This window comes from Electrona antarctica (genome assembly GCF_951216825.1).
Source record: "Electrona antarctica genome assembly, chromosome: 4".
In the NCBI taxonomy this organism is placed as follows: Eukaryota; Metazoa; Chordata; class Actinopteri; order Myctophiformes; family Myctophidae; genus Electrona; species Electrona antarctica.
The window spans coordinates 2,060,101-2,083,783 of record NC_136809.1 but is presented as its reverse complement, the minus strand read 5'-3'; the positions used below and the strand labels follow the sequence as shown (position 1 = coordinate 2,083,783).

General features: G+C 46.5%; 1 protein-coding gene across 1 annotated transcript in view; it reads left to right on the top strand.

The window, feature by feature from the left end:
• The window catches only part of LOC306921785 (ADP-ribosylation factor-binding protein GGA1-like), a 33,900-nt gene that overhangs the window by 6,589 nt on the left and 3,628 nt on the right, over positions 1–23,683 (top strand). The window contains exons 4-15 of the mRNA XM_079499083.1: positions 2,066–2,164; positions 3,946–4,069; positions 6,091–6,188; positions 6,972–7,052; positions 8,889–9,044; positions 9,460–9,541; positions 12,978–13,088; positions 13,633–13,779; positions 15,584–15,642; positions 15,759–15,946; positions 21,299–21,498; positions 22,252–22,421. Coding sequence (XP_079355209.1) covers positions 2,066–2,164; positions 3,946–4,069; positions 6,091–6,188; positions 6,972–7,052; positions 8,889–9,044; positions 9,460–9,541; positions 12,978–13,088; positions 13,633–13,779; positions 15,584–15,642; positions 15,759–15,946; positions 21,299–21,498; positions 22,252–22,421 — 1,515 coding nt within the window. The remainder of the gene's footprint in view (positions 1–2,065; positions 2,165–3,945; positions 4,070–6,090; positions 6,189–6,971; positions 7,053–8,888; positions 9,045–9,459; positions 9,542–12,977; positions 13,089–13,632; positions 13,780–15,583; positions 15,643–15,758; positions 15,947–21,298; positions 21,499–22,251; positions 22,422–23,683) is intronic.

Below are 23,683 nucleotides of genomic sequence, written 5' to 3'. Positions count from 1 at the left end.
TAATTAATATCATGTCAATATTTGTGCTGTCAGTGGATTTTTTGTTTTTGAGATTCTTGACATGTAATTTAACTAAACAACATGACAGCTGTAAACTAACACACAATGTCATTTAAGAAAACATGACAGCTGTAAACTAACACACAATGTCATTTAAGAAAACATGACAGCTGTAAACTAACACACAATGTCATTTAACTAAACAACATGACAGCTGTAAACTAACACACAATGTCATTTAACTAAACAACATGACAGCTGTAAACTAACACACAATGTAATTTAACTAAACACCATGACAGCTGTAAACTAACACACAATGTCATTTAACTAAACAACATGACAGCTGTAAACTAACACACAATGTCATTTAACTAAACAACATGACAGCTGTAAACTAACACACAATGTCATTTAACTAAACAACATGACAGCTGTAAACTAACACACAATGTAATTTAACTAAACAACATGACAGCTGTAAACTAACACACAATGTCATTTAAGAAAACATGACAGCTGTAAACTAACACACAATGTCATTTAACTAAACAACATGACAGCTGTAAACTAACACACAATGTCATTTAACTAAACAACATGACAGCTGTAAACTAACACACAATGTAATTTAACTAAACAACATGACAGCTGTAAACTAACACACAATGTCATTTAAGAAAACATGACAGCTGTAAACTAACACACAATGTCATTTAACTAAACAACATGACAGCTGTAAACTAACACACAATGTCATTTAACTAAACAACATGACAGCTGTAAACTAACACACAATGTCATTTAACTAAACAACATGACAGCTGTAAACTAACACACAATGTCATTTAACTAAACAACATGACAGCTGTAAACTAACACACAATGTAATTTAACTAAACACCATGACAGCTGTAAACTAACACACAATGCAATTTAACTAAACACCATGACAGCTGTAAACTAACACACAATGTAATTTAAATAAACAACATGACAGCTGTAAACTAACACACAATGTAATTTAAATAAACAACATGACAGCTGTAAACTAACACACAATGTCATTTAAGAAAACATGACAGCTGTAAACTAACACACAATGTCATTTAACTAAACAACATGACAGCTGTAAACTAACACACAATGTCATTTAACTAAACAACATGACAGCTGTAAACTAACACACAATGTAATTTAACTAAACAACATGACAGCTGTAAACTAACACATAATGTCATTTAACTAAACAACATTGCTTTCAAGAATGTTTTTGAAAACATTTGAAACGAGAAATAGACTATACTCTACCTTGAAACATTGATTCCATTTGATCAACACCCAATTCCTTGTTTCCATTACCGTTAAGCAAGGCAGTACTTTGTGTGTATGAATGTGTGTGTGAATGTGTGTGTGAAGTGTGTGTGAATGAGTGTGTGAATGTGTGTGTGAATGGGTGTGTGAATGTGTGTGTGAATGGGTGTGTGAATGTGTGTGTGAATGGGTGTGTGAATGTGTGTGTGAATGGGTGTGTGAATGTGTGTGTGAATGTGTGTGTGAATGGGTGTGTGAATGGGTGTGTGAATGGGTGTGTGAATGTGTGTGTGAATGTGTGTGTGAATGTGTGTGTGAATGAGTGTGTGAATGAGTGTGTGAATGAGTGTGTGAATGTGTGTGTGAATGTGTGTGTGAATGTGTGTGTGAATGTGTGTGTGAATGTGTGTGTGAATGTGTGTGTGAATGTGTGTGTGAATGTGTGTGTGAATGTGTGTGTGAATGTGTGTGTGAATGTGTGTGTGAATGGGTGAATGGGTGAATCTATGCCTTGGATAAAGGTGCTATATAAATGCACCATTTACCATTTATTGTTGTCACTTTTGGGTTCATATTACTTACTTACTCTTACTCATCCCATGGCCTAGGGGCCCGTAGGGGTGTCATGGTGGATCCCCTAGGCCCCCTAGGCCATGGGATTTTTATAAATGTATTATTTCATTTATTAATGTTTGTATTAAGCAGCCGTGTAAAAGCGGGATGATGTCTGCATGTATGTTTTCCTGCTCAGGTTCTGGAGACGTGTATGAAGAACTGTGGAAAACGCTTCCACCTGGAAGTAGGAAAGTTCCGCTTCCTCAACGAGCTCATCAAGGTGGTTTCACCCAAGGTAGTGACCAGAAGAAATGTTCTTATCAAGGTAGTGACCAGAAGAAATGTTCTTATCAAGGTAGTGACCGGAAGAAATGTTCTTATCAAGGTAGTGACCAGAATAAATGTTCTTATCAAGGTAGTGACCAGAAGAAATGTTCTTATCAAGGTAGTGACCGGAAGAAATGTTCTTATCAAGGTAGTGACCAGAAGAAATGTTCTTATCAAGGTAGTGACCAGAAGAAATGTTCTTATCAAGGTAGTGACCAGAATAAATGTTCTTATCAAGGTAGTGACCAGAAGAAATGTTCTTATCAAGGTAGTGACCGGAAGAAATGTTCTTATCAAGGTAGTGACCAGAAGAAATGTTCTTATCAAGGTAGTGACCGGAAGAAATGTTCTTATCAAGGTGATTTCACCCAAGGTAGGGACCGGAAGAAATGTTCTTATCAAGGTAGGGACCGGAAGAAATGTTCTTATCAAGGTGATTTCACCCAAGGTAGGGACCGGAAGAAATGTTCTTATCAAGGTGGTTTCACCCAAGGTAGGGACCGGAAGAAATGTTCTTATCAAGGTGGTTTCACCCAAGGTAGGGACTGGAAGAAATGTTCTTATCAAGGTGGTTTCACCCAAGGTAGGGACCGGAAGAAATGTTCTTATCAAGGTGGTTTCACCCAAGGTAGGGACCGGAAGAAATGTTCTTATCAAGGTGGTTTCACCCAAGGTAGGGACCGGAAGAAATGTTCTTATCAAGGTGGTTTCACCCAAGGTAGGGACCGGAAGAAATGTTCTTATCAAGGTGGTTTCACCCAAGGTAGGGACCGGAAGAAATGTTCTTATCAAGGTGGTTTCACCCAAGGTAGGGACCGGAAGAAATGTTCTTATCAAGGTGGTTTCACCCAAGGTAGTGACCGGATGAATGTTTTTTATCGAGGTGGTAAACAGGTGGTTTTCCACAAGTGATTTCAATATTAAAAGTCTTTAATGAGAAAACATTTAACACACTTTGTGTAAATCAGCTGATCTGTAAAGTGTTAAACAAATCAACTGACTGTCACTAAGCACGACCTTTTATTAGAATAGAAAGCAGTAGTAATGTCCCTTCATGCTGTTCTATTTTGAACTTATTGACTATTCACTCACTTTTTCTGTAAGTGGGTTATGATTGGTTCATAGCACAGCCAGTCATGATGCTAGTGGGTTATGATTGGTTCATAGCACAGCCAGTCATGATGCTAGTGTGTTATTATTGGTCCATAGCACAGCCAGTCATGATGCTAGTGTGTTATTATTGGTCCATAGCACAGCCAGTCATGATGCTAGCATGTGCGGTTTTATAAATCAAAACGTTGGAGTATGGGGTGAAGGGGGTCCTTGATTCTGAATAAAAGGTGGCGGTACTGAATCTAAAACAGTCTTACCTTAGGGACCCCCATTAACCCCTTCTCCTCTGGGACCCCCATTAACCCCTTCTCCTCTGGGACCCCCATTAACCCCTTCTCCTCTGGGACCCCCATTAACCCCTTCTCCTCTGGGACCCCCATTAACCCCTTCTCCTCTGGGACCCCCATTAACCCCTTCTCCTCTGGGACCCCCATTAACCCCTTCTCCTCTGGGACCCCCATTAACCCCTTCTCCTCTGGGACCCCCATTAACCCCTTCTCCTCTGGGACCCCCATTAACCCCTTCTCCTCTGGGACCCCCATTAACCCCTTCTCCTCTGCAGTATTTAGGGACCCCCGTTAACCCCTTCTCCTCTGCAGTATTTAGGGACCCCCATTAACCCCTTCTCCTCTGCAGTATTTAGGTTCCCGGGCTCCGGAGCCGGTGAAGAACAAGGTTCTGGAAATGATGTACAGTTGGAACGTCGGCCTGCCAGAGGAGACCAAGATAGCAGACGCCTATCTGATGCTAAAGAAACAAGGTTAGCAACACGCCTATCTGATGCTAAAGAAACAAGGTTAGCAACACACCTATCTGATGCTAAAGAAACAAGGTTAGCAACACACCTATCTGATGCTAAAGGTTAGCAACACACCTATCTGATGCTAAAGAAACAAGGTTAGCAACACACCTATCTGATGCTAAAGAAACAAGGTTAGCAACACACCTATCTGATGCTAAAGGTTAGCAACACACCTATCTGATGCTAAAGAAACAAGGTTAGCAACACACCTATCTGATGCTAAAGGTTAGCAACACACCTATCTGATGCTAAAGAAACAAGGTTAGCAACACACCTATCTGATGCTAAAGAAACAAGGTTAGCAACACGCCTATCTGATGCTAAAGGTTAGCAACACACCTCTCTGATGCTAAAGGTTAGCAACACACCTATCTGATGCTAAATAAACAAGGTTAGCAACACACCTATCTGATGCTAAAGGTTAGCAACACACCTATCTGATGCTAAAGAAACAAGGTTAGCAACACGCCTATCTGATGCTAAAGGTTAGCAACACACCTATCTGATGCTAAAGAAACAAGGTTAGCAACACGCCTATCTGATGCTAAAGGTTAGCAACACACCTATCTGATGCTAAAGAAACAAGGTTAGCAACACGCCTATCTGATGCTAAAGGTTAGCAACACACCTATCTGATGCTAAAGGTTAGCAACACACCTATCTGATGCTAAATAAACAAGGTTAGCAACACACCTATCTGATGCTAAAGGTTAGCAACACACCTATCTGATGCTAAAGGTTAGCAACACACCTATATGATGCTAAAGGTTAGCAACACACCTATCTGATGCTAAAGGTTAGCAACACGCCTATCTGATGCTAAAGGTTAGCAACACGCCTATCTGATGCTAAAGGTTAGCAACACACCTATCTGATGCTAAAGGTTAGCAACACGCCTATCTGATGCTAAAGGTTAGCAACACACCTATCTGATGCTAAAGGTTAGCAACACACCTATCTGATGCTAAAGGTTAGCAACACGCCTATCTGATGCTAAAGGTTAGCAACACACCTATCTGATGCTAAAGAAACAAGGTTAGCAACACACCTATCTGATGCTAAAGGTTAGCAACACACCTATCTGATGCTAAAGGTTAGCAACACGCCTATCTGATGCTAAAGTATTGTCCAAAAGACGAAGTTTATTGATATGAGAACGGATTGCATGGCTCTATAGCCCAGGCGCGCCTGCTGGGCAATCCTCGTTGACGCGAGTGAGACGTCATCGAAAAACTCCCTCCCCTGTTTAGCTGATGAAAACGAAAATCTTAAAACGTTCATAACTCGCGATCTAAATCATCCCGTCTTTTTATGAAAAAGGATCCTGTGTTAGACGGCGCTCCACGGTCCAGTCGCTAGTCTCGATTTTATTTATTTATTCTTGTCTCCCGTTGTTGTCGATCGACTCTAGAGTGGTGTGGCTATTGTTAGCTGCTACACACACATCAACAACTTCCGCCAGTCCGTCCGGAAAAGGGGTCCGTGTTTATAAATCGAATGGGCGCTATAATGTAATGGATTAAATAACCCCGGGCAATTAAAGTGTTAAGGTGACGTGTCTATAGAGCATCGCAGTCCCGCCCCCTTTCATGACGACGCCAGGCCCAGGAAATGAATCCCAATGCATTTTTCCTGCATTTCAAAAAGTATTTATTTAAAGACCTTTTAAGCGTCGTACAAAGCCAACTCGAGTCGTGACAAATCATGACAACAAACACAATATTTTGAAGAAAAACAACAAAAAAAGTGTTGTAACCTTCCGTTTTCTTTCTAATTCTAATTCTTTGTTTGGCCCAAAACATTGTGTTTATTGTCATGATTTGTCACGACAAGAGTTGTCTTTGTCTTTAAATAATTACTTTCTGAAAAGTCTGAGGAAAATGAACAGGGATTTATTTTCCGGGTCTCTTGAGGAGGCGGGACTGCGACGCTCTATATATGGTCATGTTAAGGTGACAGGAGTCCTTGCTGTCTTCCAGGTATTGTCCAGCAGGATCCAGTGCTTCCTGACGACAGACCCCTCCCTCCCCTCCCGCCCAGGACCAACGTTCTGTTTGAGGACGAGGAGAAGTCTAAGGTAATGATCCTTCAGGGACTCAACTAGTTTACCTCACTTCAATCCTTCAGGGACTCAACTCATCGAAAATAACATCGCCTGAATGCAACTGGGGCGTATCCTCAGTGATGTATCCCAAGGTCATCGGGGTTTCGGGTCTCTCGAACATCATACCCCTCACTCGGGTGACCCAGCCAGGGTGATCAAGTCCCGACTTATGTCCCAGTAGCTACCCTCGATCAGACCTCTAGGGAAAGACAGGGCCGCACAATCCGTTGGGACCACTCCGGAACTACTATGCCGGGACTGAGAGGTACAATTCTGGTATGTGGAGGGACTAGGCTCTGTGGGTTGCCTCCTGTCCGGGCCCCTGCTACGTCTCACCAGGTCCACTCCTGCTCTCACCAGGAGTACCGCCAGGACCTGTGCGTTGCACCAGACTCCCAGCACCAGACACTTCATTCAGGAGTGGTGGATTCTTGAGCCGCAGTGGTTCTGCAGGCTCCACCGCTGGGCAACGGTAGTACGGCAGACTCCACTTGTGGCTCGAATGGCCCTCCTAAAGGCCTCATCGAAGGTTTTTTAGGCTTCCTCATCACGGAGGATGCAGGCTGGGGCGCTAACCCATACTGCTCCCGGGGTGCCGTCTACATGCCGGCTGTCACCCGTCTCTCCGGTGGTCACCAGACTAGTTGACCTCTCTTAAATCCTTCAGGGACTCAACTAGTTTACCTCACTTCCATTCTCCTCCTCTGTTCTTCCTCTCTTCCATTCTTCCCCTCCTCTGTTCTCTCCATCCTGTAGACTCTGTCTCGTTTACTGACCAGCGCTGACGCTGACGATCTGAAAGCAGCAAACAAACTCATTAAGGAAATGGTGCAGGAGGTGAGTCACGCTCTTTGTTTGTTTGTTTAACAAGCTGCGTGCGTGCGATACTACTGTAGTACTGCAGACTCACTCCCAATCTAAACTATGGAATGAACTTCCCATTGCAGTAAGAACTACAGACTCACTCCCAATCTAAACTATGGAATGAACTTCCCATTACAGTCAGAACTACAGACTCACTCCCAATCTAAACTATGGAATGAACTTCCCATTACAGTCAGAACTACAGACTCACTCCCAATCTAAACTATGGAATGAACTTCCCATTGCAGTCAGAACTACAGACTCACTCCCAATCTAAACTATGGAATGAACTTCCCATTGCAGTCAGAACTACAGACTCACTCCCAATCTAAACTATGGAATTAACTTCCCATTGCAGTCAGAACTACAGCCTCACTCCCAATCTAAACTATGGAATGAACTTCCCATTGCAGTCAGAACTGCAGACTCACTCCCAATCTAAACTATGGAATGAACTTCCTATTGCAGTCAGAACTACAGACTCACTCCCAATCTAAACTATGGAATGAACTTCCCATTGCAGTCAGAACTGCAGACTCACTCCCAATCTAAACTATGGAATGAACTTCCCATTGCAGTCAGAACTACAGACTCACTCCCAATCTAAACTATGGAATGAACTTCCCATTGCAGTCAGAACTACAGACTCACTCCCAATCTAAACTATGGAATGAACTTCCCATTGCAGTCAGAACTACAGACTCACTCCCAATCTAAACTATGGAATGAACTTCCCATTGCAGTCAGAACCACAGACTCACTCCCAATCTAAACTATGGAATTAACTTCCCATTGCAGTCAGAACCACAGACTCACTCCCAATCTAAACTATGGAATGAACTTCCCATTGCAGTCAGAACCACAGACTCACTCCCAATCTAAACTATGGAATGAACTTCCCATTGCAGTCAGAACTACAGACTCACTCCCAATCTAAACTATGGAATGAACTTCCCATTGCAGTCAGAACTGCAGACTCACTCCCATGAACTTCCCATTGCAGTCAGAACTACAGACTCACTCCCAATCTAAACTATGGAATGAACTTCCCATTGCAATCAGAACTGCAGACTCACTCCCAATCTAAACTATGGAATGAACTTCCCATTACAGTCAGAACTACAGACTCACTCCCAATCTAAACTATGGAATGAACTTCCCATTGCAGTCAGAACTACAGACTCACTCCCAATCTAAACTATGGAATGAACTTCCCATTGCAGTCAGAACTACAGACTCACTCCCAATCTAAACTATGGAATGAACTTCCCATTGCAGTCAGAACTACAGACTCACTCCCAATCTAAACTATGGAATGAACTTCCCATTACAGTCAGAACTACAGACTCACTCCCAATCTAAACTATGGAATGAACTTCCCATTACAGTCAGAACTGTAGATTCACTCCCAATCTAAACTATGGAATGAACTTCCCATTGCAGTCAGAACCACAGACTCACTCCCAATCTAAACTATGGAATGAACTTCCCATTGCAGTCAGAACTACAGACACACTCCCAATCTAAACTATGGAATGAACTTCCCATTACAGTCAGAACTGCAGACTCACTCCCATGAACTTCCCATTGCAGTCAGAACTACAGACTCACTCCCAATCTAAACTATGGAATGAACTTCCCATTGCAATCAGAACTGCATGCGTTTGTTCTTTTCTCTATTATTAAGGTTAATGTAGTGGTCAGTTTGTATTGGGGGCGGGGGGGGGGGGGGGTCCCCAGACAAAACCGTTGAGAACCTGTTCTAGGTAGTTTTGTACAATGCTGTTGTTGCTGCCCCCTGCTGTCCAGGACCAGCAGCGCACAGAGAAGGTGTCCAAGCGACTGAACACTATTCAGGAGGTGAAGGAGAGCGTTGGTCTGCTCAACCAGCTGCTGGGAGCCTACAGCGCCCCTGGTGGCCACAGCCGGGAGCACATCTCCCACAGCAACCAGGAGCTCATTAAGGTATGTCTGAACCAGCTGCTGGGAGCCTACAGCGCCCCTGGTGGCCACAGCCGGGAGCACATCTCCTACAGCAACCAGGAGCTCATTAAGGTATGTCTGAACCAGCTGCTGGGAGCCTACAGCGCCCCTGGTGGCCACAGCCGGGAGCACTGAAGTAGTGAACACTGGCGGTGGTGGAGGAATCAATTAATTAATACCTGGCAGTCAATGTGTTAAACCATATATTATGTACTTTGTTCTCCGCTGGCCCCTCCTTGTTTCCCTCTACGCCTTGTCTCCTCACCAATAGCTGATCTACAAGCTCACAATATGCCGCAGCTCAGATCTGCTGGTTGTAGCGTGTTCACCTATTGTGTCTGAATGTTGGACCAGAGTTCAAGAGGTGAAGTCGTTTGTGTGTGTCTGATGTTTGCAGGATCTGTACCAGCGCTGTGAGAAGATGAGACCGACGCTGTTTCGACTAGCCAGCGATACAGAGGATAACGATGAAGCTTTGGGTGAGAACATGTTAACTAGCTGTAGGTAACATGTTAACTAGCTTTAGCTAACATGTTAACTAGCTGTAGGTAACATGTTAACTAGCTTTAGGTAACATGTTAACTAGCTGTAGGTAACATGTTAACTAGCTTTAGGTAACATGTTAACTAGCTGTAGGTAGTCAAGTCAAAGTCAAAGTTGTACGATTTTGTCACACACGTTACCGCAGTGAAATTTGTTCTCCGCATTTGACCCATCTCTTGGAGCGGTGAGCTGCAGCCGTGCCGCACTCGGGAATAATTTGTTGTCGCCTGCATCAGCGACAGGTCTGCTCATGAGGGTGTGGTGTAGCGCGTCAAATAATTGCCCGCCTCTCCTTGACAATTAATTACCAAGGCGTGTCAGTCGCTGCCCGTCTGAAAACACCTTAATGTTGCGTTTTGTAGTTGTATTATTTATACAACAGGTACTGTAGCTCCAGTCCATCAGTCTCATAGATTGGTCAAACTAATCCCATTCTGCTAATAAGACTCACAAAGCACTGCTAGCTGTGCTTTGTGGTCCTATGCTAACCCTGTGGAGAGAGAGACCACTAACTGGTGTTCCTATGCTAACCCTGGGGAGAGAGATACCACTAACTGGTGTTCCTATGGTAACCCTGTAGAGAGACCACTAACTGGTGTTCCTATGGTAACCCTGTAGAGAGAGAGACCACTAACTGGTGTTCCTATGCTAACCCTGTAGAGAGAGAGACCACTAACTGGTGTTCCTATGCTAACCCTGTGGAGAGAGACCACTAACTAGTGTTCCTATGCTAACCCTGTAGAGAGAGAGACCACTAACTGGTGTTCCCCTGTGGAGAGAGAGAGAGACCACTAACTGGTGTTCCCCTGTGGAGAGAGAGATACCACTAACTGGTGTTCCCCTGTAGAGAGAGGGACCACTAACTGGTGTTCCCCTGTGGAGAGAGAGAGACCACTAACTGGTGTTCCCCTGTGGAGAGAGAGATACCACTAACTGGTGTTCCCCTGTAGAGAGAGAGACCACTAACTGGTGTTCCCCTGTGGAGAGAGAGATACCACTAACTGGTGTTCCCCTGTAGAGAGAGGGACCACTAACTGGTGTTCCCCTGTAGAGAGAGGGACCACTAACTGGTGTTCCTCTGTGGAGAGTGTGGAGAGAGAGACCACTAACTGGTGTTCCCCTGTGGAGAGAGGGACCACTAACTGGTGTTCCCCTGTAGAGAGAGGGACCACTAACTGGTGTTCCCCTTTGGAGAGAGAGAGAGACCACTAACTGGTGTTCCCCTGTAGAGAGAGGGACCACTAACTGGTGTTCCCCTGTAGAGAGAGAGACCACTAACTGGTGTTCCCCTGTAGAGAGAGAGACCACTAACTGGTGTTCCCCTGTAGAGAGAGGGACCACTAACTGGTGTTCCCCTGTAGAGAGAGGGACCACTAACTGGTGTTCCTCTGTGGAGAGTGTGGAGAGAGAGACCACTAACTGGTGTTCCCCTGTGGAGAGAGAGAGACCACTAACTGGTGTTCCTCTGTGGAGAGAGAGACCACTAACTGGTGTTCCCCTGTGGAGAGAGAGAGACCACTAACTGGTGTTCCTCTGTGGAGAGAGAGACCACTAACTGGTGTTCCTCTGTGGAGAGAGAGACCACTAACTGGTGTTCCCCTGTGGAGAGAGAGATACCACTAACTGGTGTTCCCCTGTAGAGAGAGGGACCACTAACTGGTGTTCCCCTGTAGAGAGAGGGACCACTAACTGGTGTTCCTCTGTGGAGAGTGTGGAGAGAGAGACCACTAACTGGTGTTCCCCTGTGGAGAGAGGGACCACTAACTGGTGTTCCCCTGTAGAGAGAGGGACCACTAACTGGTGTTCCCCTGTGGAGAGAGAGAGAGACCACTAACTGGTGTTCCCCTGTAGAGAGAGGGACCACTAACTGGTGTTCCCCTGTAGAGAGAGAGACCACTAACTGGTGTTCACCTGTAGAGAGAGAGACCACTAACTGGTGTTCCCCTGTAGAGAGAGGGACCACTAACTGGTGTTCCCCTGTAGAGAGAGGGACCACTAACTGGTGTTCCTCTGTGGAGAGTGTGGAGAGAGAGACCACTAACTGGTGTTCCCCTGTGGAGAGAGAGAGACCACTAACTGGTGTTCCTCTGTGGAGAGAGAGACCACTAACTGGTGTTCCCCTGTGGAGAGAGAGAGACCACTAACTGGTGTTCCTCTGTGGAGAGAGAGACCACTAACTGGTGTTCCTCTGTGGAGAGAGAGACCACTAACTGGTGTTCCTCTGTGGAGAGAAAGACCACTAACTGGTGTTCCCCTGTGGAGAGAGAGAGAGACCATTAACTGGTGTTCCTCTGCGGAGAGAGAGAGACCACTAACTGGTGTTCCCCTGTAGAGAGAGGGACCACTAACTGGTGTTCTCCTGTAGAGAGAGAGACCACTAACTGGTGTTCCTCTGTGGAGAGAGAGATACCACTAACTGGTGTTCCCCTGTGGAGAGAGAGGGACCACTAACTGGTGTTCCCCTGTAGAGAGAGGGACCACTAACTGGTGTTCCCCTGTAGAGAGAGGGACCGCTAACTGGTGTTCCTCTGTGGAGAGTGTGGAGAGAGAGACCACTAACTGGTGTTCCCCTGTAGAGAGAGAGACCACTAACTGGTGTTCCCCTGTGGAGAGAGAGAGACCTCTAACTGGTGTTCCCCTGTAGAGAGAGGGACCACTAACTGGTGTTCCCCTGTGGAGAGAGAGAGACCTCTAACTGGTGTTCCCCTGTAGAGAGAGGGACCACTAACTGGTGTTCCTCTGTGGAGAGAGAGACCACTAACTGGTGTTCCCCTGTGGAGAGAGAGAGACCACTAACTGGTGTTCCTCTGTGGAGAGAGAGACCACTAACTAGTGTTCCTCTGTGGAGAGAGAGACCACTAACTGGTGTTCCTCTGTGGAGAGAGAGACCACTAACTGGGGTTCCCCTGTGGAGAGAGAGAGAGACCATTAACTGGTGTTCCTCTGCGGAGAGAGAGAGACCACTAACTGGTGTTCCCCTGTAGAGAGAGGGACCACTAACTGGTGTTCTCCTGTAGAGAGAGAGACCACTAACTGGTGTTCCTCTGTGGAGAGAGAGATACCACTAACTGGTGTTCCCCTGTGGAGAGAGAGGGACCACTAACTGGTGTTCCCCTGTAGAGATAGGGACCACTAACTGGTGTTCCCCTGTAGAGAGAGGGACCGCTAACTGGTGTTCCTCTGTGTAGAGTGTGGAGAGAGAGACCACTAACTGTTGTTCCCCTGTAGAGAGAGAGACCACTAACTGGTGTTCCCCTGTGGAGAGAGAGAGACCTCTAACTGGTGTTCCCCTGTAGAGAGAGGGACCACTAACTGGTGTTCCCCTGTGGAGAGAGAGAGACCTATAACTGGTGGGTGCTGTGTGTGTTCCAGCGGACATCCTACAGGCTAACGACCACCTGACTCAGGTCATCAACCTCTACAGACACCTGGAGAAGGGAGAGGACGTTAACGGAGACGCTACCGCCATGCCCTCAATACCAGGTGTGTGTGTGTGTGTGTGTGTGTGTGTGTGTGTGTGTGTGTGTGTGTGTGTGTCTGTGTGCGTGTGTGCGCGTGCATGTGCGTGCGTGCATGCATGCGTGCGAATATCAGCTTCTCTTGGGCAAATTGTTTCTTCATATTCATAATATGAGGTAATTTCTCTGAGTCCGAATGCTGCAGCACTAGGTCATCTATGTAAAGCGCCTTGGATAAAGGCGCTATATAAATGCACCATTTACCATTTACCATTTAACCCCTTTTGGTGTTAGCATTATGTTGTGCTTTAGCTATTGAAAAATAGCAGATCTACAAGCTCATAGCTTGTAGGTCTTGTAGGTCTGCTATTTTTGAAAAATCGAAGAACGACTGACATAGAAGTCCTTCATCTGAGCTAGAAGGTGCAGCGCTAGACGACAGTCCTTCTAGAAGGTGCAGCGCTAGACGACAGTCCTTCTAGAAGGTGAAGCGCTAGACGACAGTCCTTCTAGAAGGTGCAGCGCTAGACGACAGTCCTTCAAACGGTTAACCTCTGTGTCCCGACCAGGAAGCAGTGGCACATCGCTCCTAGACCTGACGGGATTGGACACGTCCACGGCAGCAGCATCGTCCAATCAGGGCAAAGCCTCGATACGAAACCCGTCGAAGGACACGACAGGCCTCAACCTGTTAGATGATGAGCTCATGTCATTAGGTAAGGTCCACTGATGATGATGTCATTAGGTAAGGTCCACTGGTGATGATGTCATTAGGTAAGGTCCACTGGTGATGATGTCATTAGGTAAGGTCCACTGATGATGATGTCATTAGGTAAGGTCCACTGGTGATGATGTCATTAGGTAAGGTCCACTGATGATGATGTCATTAGGTAAGGTCCACTGATGATGATGTCATTAGGTAAGGTCCACTGGTGATGATGTCATTAGGTAAGGTCCACTGATGATGATGTCATTAGGTAAGGTCCACTGGTGATGATGTCATTAGGTAAGGTCCACTAATGATGATGTCATTAAGTAGGTATGTCAAGTGTAGAGTGGAGAGTAGCGACACGCTTTGATCTCGCCGCAAAGCAGGGTGCTATGGGCTATAGTTCCACACATTGGAACTATCCCATTGAGACAAAGCGGGGTGCTATGGGCTATAGTTCCACACATTGGAACTATCCCATTGAGACAAAGCGGGGTGCTATGAGCTATAGTTCCACACCTTGGAACTATCCCATTGAGACAAAGCTGGGTGCTATGGGCTATAGTTCCACACATTGGAACTATCCCATTGAGATAGAATGAGCACTTCCGCATTCCATTGTTACAATTGGAGTCAACGCTAGTGTCGCCACTCTCTTACTATATTACTCTGGTCCAGTGATGATGATGTCATTAGGTAAGGTCCAATGGGACCTCTAGTAGCCTATTATTAAGAAGTCGTGAAAATAGACGATACAAGCTTGCTCATCAGCTATTTTCACTAGTTTGGGTCGCGTAGCAAACGTCTAATCTCTCTGTTGGGTTTCGACATGAAAAGGTTTAGATAATAAGAAGAATGTAAGAATCATCTGCCATTACTTTCACTGCTGTACTTTACAGCTGCAAAGAAAGCGGTTGTTATTTTATGTGTTGATACCTTACAATGTATTGATGTTGTTGTGTAACCTCTAGGACTCGGTGAACTAACCCAGAGTTCTAATGTATTGATGTTGTTGTGTAACCTCTAGGACTCGGTGAACTAACCCAGAGTTCTAATGTATTGATGTTGTTGTGTAACCTCTAGGACTCAGTGAACTAACCCAGAGTTCTAATGTATTGATGTTGTTGTGTAACCTCTAGGACTCGGTGAACTAACCCAGAGTTCTAATGTATTGATGTTGTTGTGTAACCTCTAGGACTCGGTGAACTAACCCAGAGTTCTAATGTATTGATGTTGTTGTGTAACCTCTAGGACTCGGTGAACTAACCCAGAGTTCTAATGTATTGATGTTGTTGTGTAACCTCTAGGACTCAGTGAACTAACCCAGAGTTCTAATGTATTGATGTTGTTGTGTAACCTCTAGGACTCGGTGAACTAACCCAGAGTTCTAATGTATTGATGTTGTTGTGTAACCTCTAGGACTCGGTGAACTAACCCAGAGTTCTAATGTATTGATGTTGTTGTGTAACCTCTAGGACTCAGTGAACTAACCCAGAGTTCTAATGTATTGATGTTGTTGTGTAACCTCTAGGACTCAGTGAACTAACCCAGAGTTCTAATGTATTGATGTTGTTGTGTAACCTCTAGGACTCAGTGAACTAACCCAGAGTTCTAATGTATTGATGTTGTTGTGTAACCTCTAGGACTCGGTGAACTAACCCAGAGTTCTAATGTATTGATGTTGTTGTGTAACCTCTAGGACTCGGTGAACTAACCCAGAGTTCTAATGTATTGATGTTGTTGTGTAACCTCTAGGACTCAGTGAACTAACCCAGAGTTCTAATGTATTGATGTTGTTGTGTAACCTCTAGGACTCAGTGAACTAACCCAGAGTTCTAACGCTCAGCTGGGAGACTGGAACACCTTCCAGGTAACAGCAGTGTAACGCACGCACGCAACGCACGCACGCACCGACGCACGCACCGTAAGCACACACACACACACACACACAGTAAACAGTTTCTCGCCGTCTCTCTCTCTCTCCAGTCTTCGGACAGCGTGGACGTGGCCGGCCCAGACGTCTCTGCCTTGTTACCGACTCTGGCGCTGATAAAACCCCAGGCTCCGTCAGCAGGGGGCGCTGCTGTTCCCCCTAAAACCCTGGACGAGTTGGACGAGCTGGGGAAGACCCTGTTACAACAGTCTCTACCCCCCCAGCACCAGCATGTTAAATGGTAATAACAACAGTCTGTACCCCCCCAGCACCAGCATGTTAAATGGTAATAACAGTATCTACCTCCCCAGCACCAGCATGTTAAATGGTAATAACAGTCTGTACCTCCCCATCACCAGCATGTTAAATGGTAATACCAGTCTCTACCTCCCCAGCACCAGCATGTTAAATGGTAATAACAACAGTCTCTACCTCCCCAGCACCAACATGTTAAATGGTAATAATAACAGTCTCTACCCCCCCAGCACCAGCATGTTAAATGGTAATAACAGTCTCTACCCCCCCAGCACCAGCATGTTCAATGGTAATAACAACAGTCTCTACCTCCCCAGCACCAGCATGTTAAATGGTAATTCTGATCGCACCAATGATGCGATCGGTTTTGATATCAATAAATCTCCGTCCTGAGCGCTGGGCGTTACTATTTGATAGGACGGAGAACGCCGTTTATGCCACTCGGTGTGTTAACACACTGTATGGTGGTTGTGGAAACGGCACACCTGGTGGTGTGTTGTGGAAACAGCACACCTGGTGGTGTGTTGAGGAAACGGCACACCTGGTGGTGTGTTGAGGAAACGGCACACCTGGTGGTGTGTTGAGGAAACAACACACCTGGTGGTGTGTTGAGGAAACAACACACCTGGTGGTGTGTTGAGGAAACGGCACACCTGGTGGTGTGTTGAGGAAACAACACACCTGGTGGTGTGTTGAGGAAACAACACACCTGGTGGTGTGTTGTTTCCACAACACACCTGGTGGTGTGTTGAGGAAACAACACACCACCAGGTGTGTTGAGGAAACGACACACCTGGTGGTGTGTTGAGGAAACGACACACCTGGTGGTGTGTTGTGGAAACGACACACCTGGTGGTGTGTTGTGGAAACAACACACCTGGTGGTGTGTTGAGGAAACAGCACACCTGGTGGTGTGTTGAGGAAACAACACACCTGGTGGTGTGTTGTGGAAACAACACACCTGGTGGTGTGTTGAGGAAACAACACACCTGGTGGTGTGTTGTGGAAACAGCACACCTGGTGGTGTGTTGTGGAAACAGCACACCTGGTGGTGTGTTGAGGAAACAACACACCTGGTGGTGTGTTGTGGAAACAACACACCTGGTGGTGTGTTGAGGAAACAACACACCTGGTGGTGTGTTGAGGAAACAACACACCTGGTGGTGTGTTGAGGAAACAACACACCTGGTGGTGTGTTGTGGAAACAGCACACCTGGTGGTGTGTTGTGGAAACAGCACACCTGGTGGTGTGTTGAGGAAACAGCACACCTGGTGGTGTGTTGAGGAAACAACACACCTGGTGGTGTGTTGTGGAAACAGCACACCTGGTGGTGTGTTGAGGAAACAACACACCTGGTGGTGTGTTGAGGAAACAACACACCTGGTGGTGTGTTGAGGAAACAACACACCTGGTGGTGTGTTGAGGAAACAACACACCTGGTGGTGTGTTGAGGAAACAACACACCTGGTGGTGTGTTGAGGAAACGACACACCTGGTGGTGTGTTGAGGAAACGACACACCTGGTGGTGTGTTGAGGAAACGACACACCTGGTGGTGTGTTGAGGAAACGACACACCTGGTGGTGTGTTGTGGAAACAGCACACCTGGTGGTGTGTTGTGGAAACAGCACACCTGGTGGTGTGTTGAGGAAACAGCACACCTGGTGGTGTGTTGAGGAAACAACACACCTGGTGGTGTGTTGTGGAAACAGCACACCTGGTGGTGTGTTGAGGAAACAACACACCTGGTGGTGTGTTGAGGAAACAACACACCTGGTGGTGTGTTGTGGAAACAACACACCTGGTGGTGTGTTGTGGAAACAACACACCTGGTGGTGTGTTGTGGAAACAACACACCTGGTGGTGTGTTGAGGAAACAACACACCTGGTGGTGTGTTGAGGAAACAACACACCTGGTGGTGTGTTGAGGAAACAACACACCTGGTGGTGTGTTGAGGAAACAACACACCTGGTGGTGTGTTGAGGAAACAGCACACCTGGTGGTGTGTTGAGGAAACAACACACCTGGTGGTGTGTTGAGGAAACAACACACCTGGTGGTGTGTTGAGGAAACAACACCCCTGGTGGTGTGTTGAGGAAACAACACACCTGGTGGTGTGTTGAGGAAACAACACACCTGGTGGTGTGTTGAGGAAACAACACACCTGGTGGTGTGTTGAGGAAACAACACACCTGGTGGTGTGTTGAGGAAACAACACACCTGGTGGTGTGTTGAGGAAACAACACACCTGGTGGTGTGTTGAGGAAACAACACACCTGGTGGTGTGTTGAGGAAACAACACACCTGGTGGTGTGTTGAGGAAACAGCACCCCTGGTGGTGTGTTGAGGAAACAACACACCTGGTGGTGTGTTGTGGAAACAGCACACCTGGTGGTGTGTTGAGGAAACAACACACCTGGTGGTGTGTTGTGGAAACAGCACACCTGGTGGTGTGTTGAGGAAACAACACACCTGGTGGTGTGTTGTGGAAACAGCACACCTGGTGGTGTGTTGAGGAAACAACACACCTGGTGGTGTGTTGAGGAAACAACACACCTGGTGGTGTGTTGAGGAAACAACACCCCTGGTGGTGTGTTGAGGAAACAACACACCTGGTGGTGTGTTGAGGAAACAACACACCTGGTGGTGTGTTGAGGAAACAGCACACCTGGTGGTGTGTTGTGGAAACAACACACCTGGTGGTGTGTTGTGGAAACAGCACACCTGGTGGTGTGTTGAGGAAACAGCACACCTGGTGGTGTGTTGAGGAAACAACACCCCTGGTGGTGTGTTGTGGAAACAGCACACCTGGTGGTGTGTTGTGGAAACAGCACACCTGGTGGTGTGTTGTGGAAACAGCACACCTGGTGGTGTGTTGAGGAAACAGCACACCTGGTGGTGTGTTGTGGAAACAGCACACCTGGTGGTGTGTTGAGGAAACAGCACACCTGGTGGTGTGTTGTGGAAACAACACACCTGGTGGTGTGTTGAGGAAACAGCACACCTGGTGGTGTGTTGAGGAAACAACACCCCTGGTGGTGTGTTGAGGAAACAGCACACCTGGTGGTGTGTTGAGGAAACAACACCCCTGGTGGTGTGTTGAGGAAACAACACCCCTGGTGGTGTGTTGAGGAAACAGCACACCTGGTGGTGTGTTGAGGAAACAGCACACCTGGTGGTGTGTTGAGGAAACAACACACCTGGTGGTGTGTTGAGGAAACAACACCCCTGGTGGTGTGTTGTGGAAACAACACACCTGGTGGTGTGTTGAGGAAACAACACACCTGGTGGTGTGTTGTGGAAACAACACACCTGGTGGTGTGTTGAGGAAACAGCACACCTGGTGGTGTGTTGAGGAAACAACACACCTGGTGGTGTGTTGAGGAAACAACACACCTGGTGGTGTGTTGAGGAAACAACACACCTGGTGGTGTGTTGTGGAAACAACACACCTGGTGTTGTGTTGTGGAAACAACACACCTGGTGGTGTGTTGAGGAAACAACACACCTGGTGGTGTGTTGAGGAAACAACACACCTGGTGGTGTGTTGAGGAAACAACACACCTGGTGGTGTGTTGAGGAAACAACACACCTGGTGGTGTGTTGAGGAAACAACACACCTGGTGGTGTGTTGAGGAAACAACACACCTGGTGGTGTGTTGAGGAAACAACACACCTGGTGGTGTGTTGAGGAAACAACACCCCTGGTGGTGTGTTGAGGAAACAACACACCTGGTGGTGTGTTGAGGAAACAGCACACCTGGTGGTGTGTTGTGGAAACAACACACCTGGTGGTGTGTTGAGGAAACAACACACCTGGTGGTGTGTTGAGGAAACAACACACCTGGTGGTGTGTTGTGGAAACAACACACCTGGTGGTGTGTTGAGGAAACAACACACCTGGTGGTGTGTTGAGGAAACAGCACACCTGGTGGTGTGTTGTGGAAACAACACACCTGGTGGTGTGTTGAGGAAACAGCACACCTGGTGGTGTGTTGTGGAAACAACACACCTGGTGGTGTGTTGAGGAAACAACACACCTGGTGGTGTGTTGTGGAAACAACACACCTGGTGGTGTGTTGAGGAAACAACACACCTGGTGGTGTGTTGAGGAAACAACACACCTGGTGGTGTGTTGTGGAAACAACACACCTGGTGGTGTGTTGAGGAAACAACACACCTGGTGGTGTGTTGAGGAAACAACACACCTGGTGGTGTGTTGAGGAAACAACACACCTGGTGGTGTGTTGTGGAAACAACACCCCTGGTGGTGTGTTGAGGAAACAACACCCCTGGTGGTGTGTTGAGGAAACAGCACACCTGGTGGTGTGTTGAGGAAACAGCAGATCTGCTATTTGTGATTCTCTCTTGGGATTCGTGGAAATGTTCAAATTAGGGATGTGAGATTTGTTTAAAGTATTAAATGTCGGTTATTTTCAATCCTGTCCTGTCCCTCACAGTCCTGTGTACGGGTCTGAATGGGTTAGTTAAGACGTTCCCACACGTTGTAGGGTCTAATGGGTTAGTTAATGGGTTAGTTAAGACGTTCCCACACGTCGTAGGGTCTGAATGGGTTAGTTAATGGGTTAGTTAAGACGTTCCCACACGTCGTAGGGTCTAATGGGTTAGTTAATGGGTTAGTTAATGGGTTAGTTAAGACGTTCCGACACGTCGTAGGGTCTAATGGGTTAGTTAATGGGTTAGTTAAGACGTTCCGACACGTCGTAGGGTCTAATGGGTTAGTTAATGGGTTAGTTAAGACGTTCCCACACGTCGTAGGGTCTAATGGGTTAGTTAAGACGTTCCCACACGTCGTAGGGTCTAATGGGTTAGTTAAGACGTTCCCACACGTCGTAGGGTCTAATGGGTTAGTTAATGGGTTAGTTAAGACGTTCCCACACGTTGCAGGGTCTAATGGGTTAGTTAATGGGTTAGTTAAGACGTTCCCACACGTCGTAGGGTCTAATGGGTTAGTTAATGGGTTAGTTAATGGGTTAGTTAAGACGTTCCCACACGTCGTAGGGTCTAATGGGTTAGTTAATGGGTTAGTTAAGACATTCCCACACGTCGTAGGGTCTAATGGGTTAGTTAATGGGTTAGTTAATGGGTTAGTTAATGGGTTAGTTAAGACGTTCCCACACGTCGTAGGGTCTAATGGGTTAGTTAATGGGTTAGTTAAGACGTTCCCACACGTCGTAGGGTCTAATGGGTTAGTCAATGGGTTAGTTAAGACGTTCCCACATGTCGTAGGGTCTAATGGGTTAGTTAATGGGTTAGTTAAGACGTTCCCACACGTCGTAGGGTCTAATGGGTGAATCATGCCGCTGTCTCTCACAGGGACAAGCTGCAGCCTCCGTCCAGACTCAGCTTACGAGACCTCCAGACCAAATCTAACGCAGGTTCTGGAAGCCCTGCTCCCAGAACCTCCAGCAGAACCCTGGGATCCAGCCCCGGTCTGGCTCCTGATGAAGGCTCGCTCTCTGACCACAGGATCTCCTTAGCGGACGTGACTGTACCTCTGGAATCCATCAAACCCAGTAAGTGCACGCACGCACGCACGCACACACGCACGCACGCACACGTTTAAAATGGATGTAACCCTTTTGTTATCACACCACCTGTCTGTCTGTCTGTCTGTCTGTCTGTCTGTCTGTCTGTCTGTCTGTATATGATGACTGATCTGACAGATCTCATATCTTCAAGGCAGAATGTTACCAGTGACTGTATTCTATTCTATATCTATCATTCAGAATGGTGACTGTATTAATATATCTATCATTCAGAATGGTGACTGTATTAATATATCTATCATTCAGAATGGTGACTGTATTAATATATCTATCATTCAGAATGGTGACTGTATTAATATATCTATCATTCAGAATGGTGACTGTATTAATATATTATTCAGAATGGTGACTGTATTAATATATCTATCATTCAGAATGGTGACTGTATTAATATATCTATTATTCAGAATGGTGACTGTATTAATATATTATTCAGAATGGTGACTGTATTAATATATTATTCAGAATGGTGACTGTATTAATATATCTATTATTCAGAATGGTGACTGTATTAATATATCTATCATTCAGAATGGTGACTGTATTAATATATTATTCAGAATGGTGACTGTATTAATATATCTATCATTCAGAATGGTGACTGTATTAATATATTATTCAGAATGGTGACTGTATTAATATATCTATCATTCAGAATGGTGACTGTATTAATATATCTATCATTCAGAATGGTGACTGTATTCTATCCTGTGTCTCCAGGCAGGATGCTCCCGGTCACCGTAGTGGACAAGCTCAGCCTCAGGGTTCTGTTCCACTGGGCCAGTGACTGTCCCCCGGCCCGTCCTGATGTCCTGGTGGTGATCATCTCCATGCTGTCCTCCGCGCCCTGTCCCGTCTCCAACATCCGCTTCCAGGCGGCCGTCCCCAAGGTAGGTCCACCTCATGGTTTCTGTCTGTCCCCAAGGCAGGTCCACCTCATGGTATCTGTCTGTCCCCCATCAGGTCCACCTCATGGTCTATGTCTGTCCCCAAGGCAGGTCCACCTCATGATCTCTGTCTGTCCCCCATCAGGTCCACCTCATGGTCTCTGTCTGTCCCCAAGGCAGGTCCACCTCATGGTCTCTGTCTGTCCCCAAGGCAGGTCCACCTCATGATCTCTGTCGGTCCCCCATCAGGTCCACCTCATGGTCTCTGTCTGTCCCCAAGGCAGGTCCACCTCATGATCTCTGTCTGTCCCCCATCAGGTCCACCTCATGATCTCTGTCTGTCCCCAAGGCAGGTCCACCTCATGATCTCTGTCGGTCCCCCATCAGGTCCACCTCATGATCTCTGTCTGTCCCCAAGGCAGGTCCACCTCATGATCTCTGTCGGTCCCCCATCAGGTCCACCTCATGGTCTCTGTCTGTCCCCAAGGCAGGTCCACCTCATGATCTCTGTCGGTCCCCCATCAGGTCCACCTCATGATCTCTGTCTGTCCCCCATCAGGTCCACCTCATGGTCTCTGTCTGTCCCCAAGGCAGGTCCACCTCATGGTCTCTGTTACAAACAGTTTAAGTCTAGGGGTTTTACTGCCCATACCATGTGAAAGAACAATACAGCTCATAGAAGAGTATCTGCTTTAATACACAGAATAAATACAAAGTGGCTTCGTGCATAATGAAAATGATGAACAGGGTAACTTACAGCAGAGTGGGGATGAACAGATGGACAAACACACTCTAACAAACGAAGCTACAACTAACAACAAAACTCCTTCCCGAAGGGAGTAAACGTAAAGACACTCAGAATGACAGATAAGTGGACGGCTGGAGGGAAGGCCACACGCTGGCGTGCTCCCACACCACACGCAGCAGTGTTCCCACCCCGAAGTCCAGACATGGAGTGAGCTTTATAGTCCAGGAAGCGAGGCCTGAGCTGCCACAGGACCAATCAGAGGGCTGATCAGGCTCCAAGCCAGGCCCTCCTCAGGACGGCAACACATTAGGGACACAAATGCTCAGCACCTGCAGGGGACAGAAGCAACAACCAGTACCAGGCAACATAATAGGCACTCCTCCTAACCTAGTACCAGCTAAGCCAGCCTACTAATATATATATATAGAGAGATGATAACATCAGCTCTATATATACTCATCAATCACAAAACAGCCAACGGCTGTTACAGTCCCCAAGGTAGGTCCACCTCATGGTC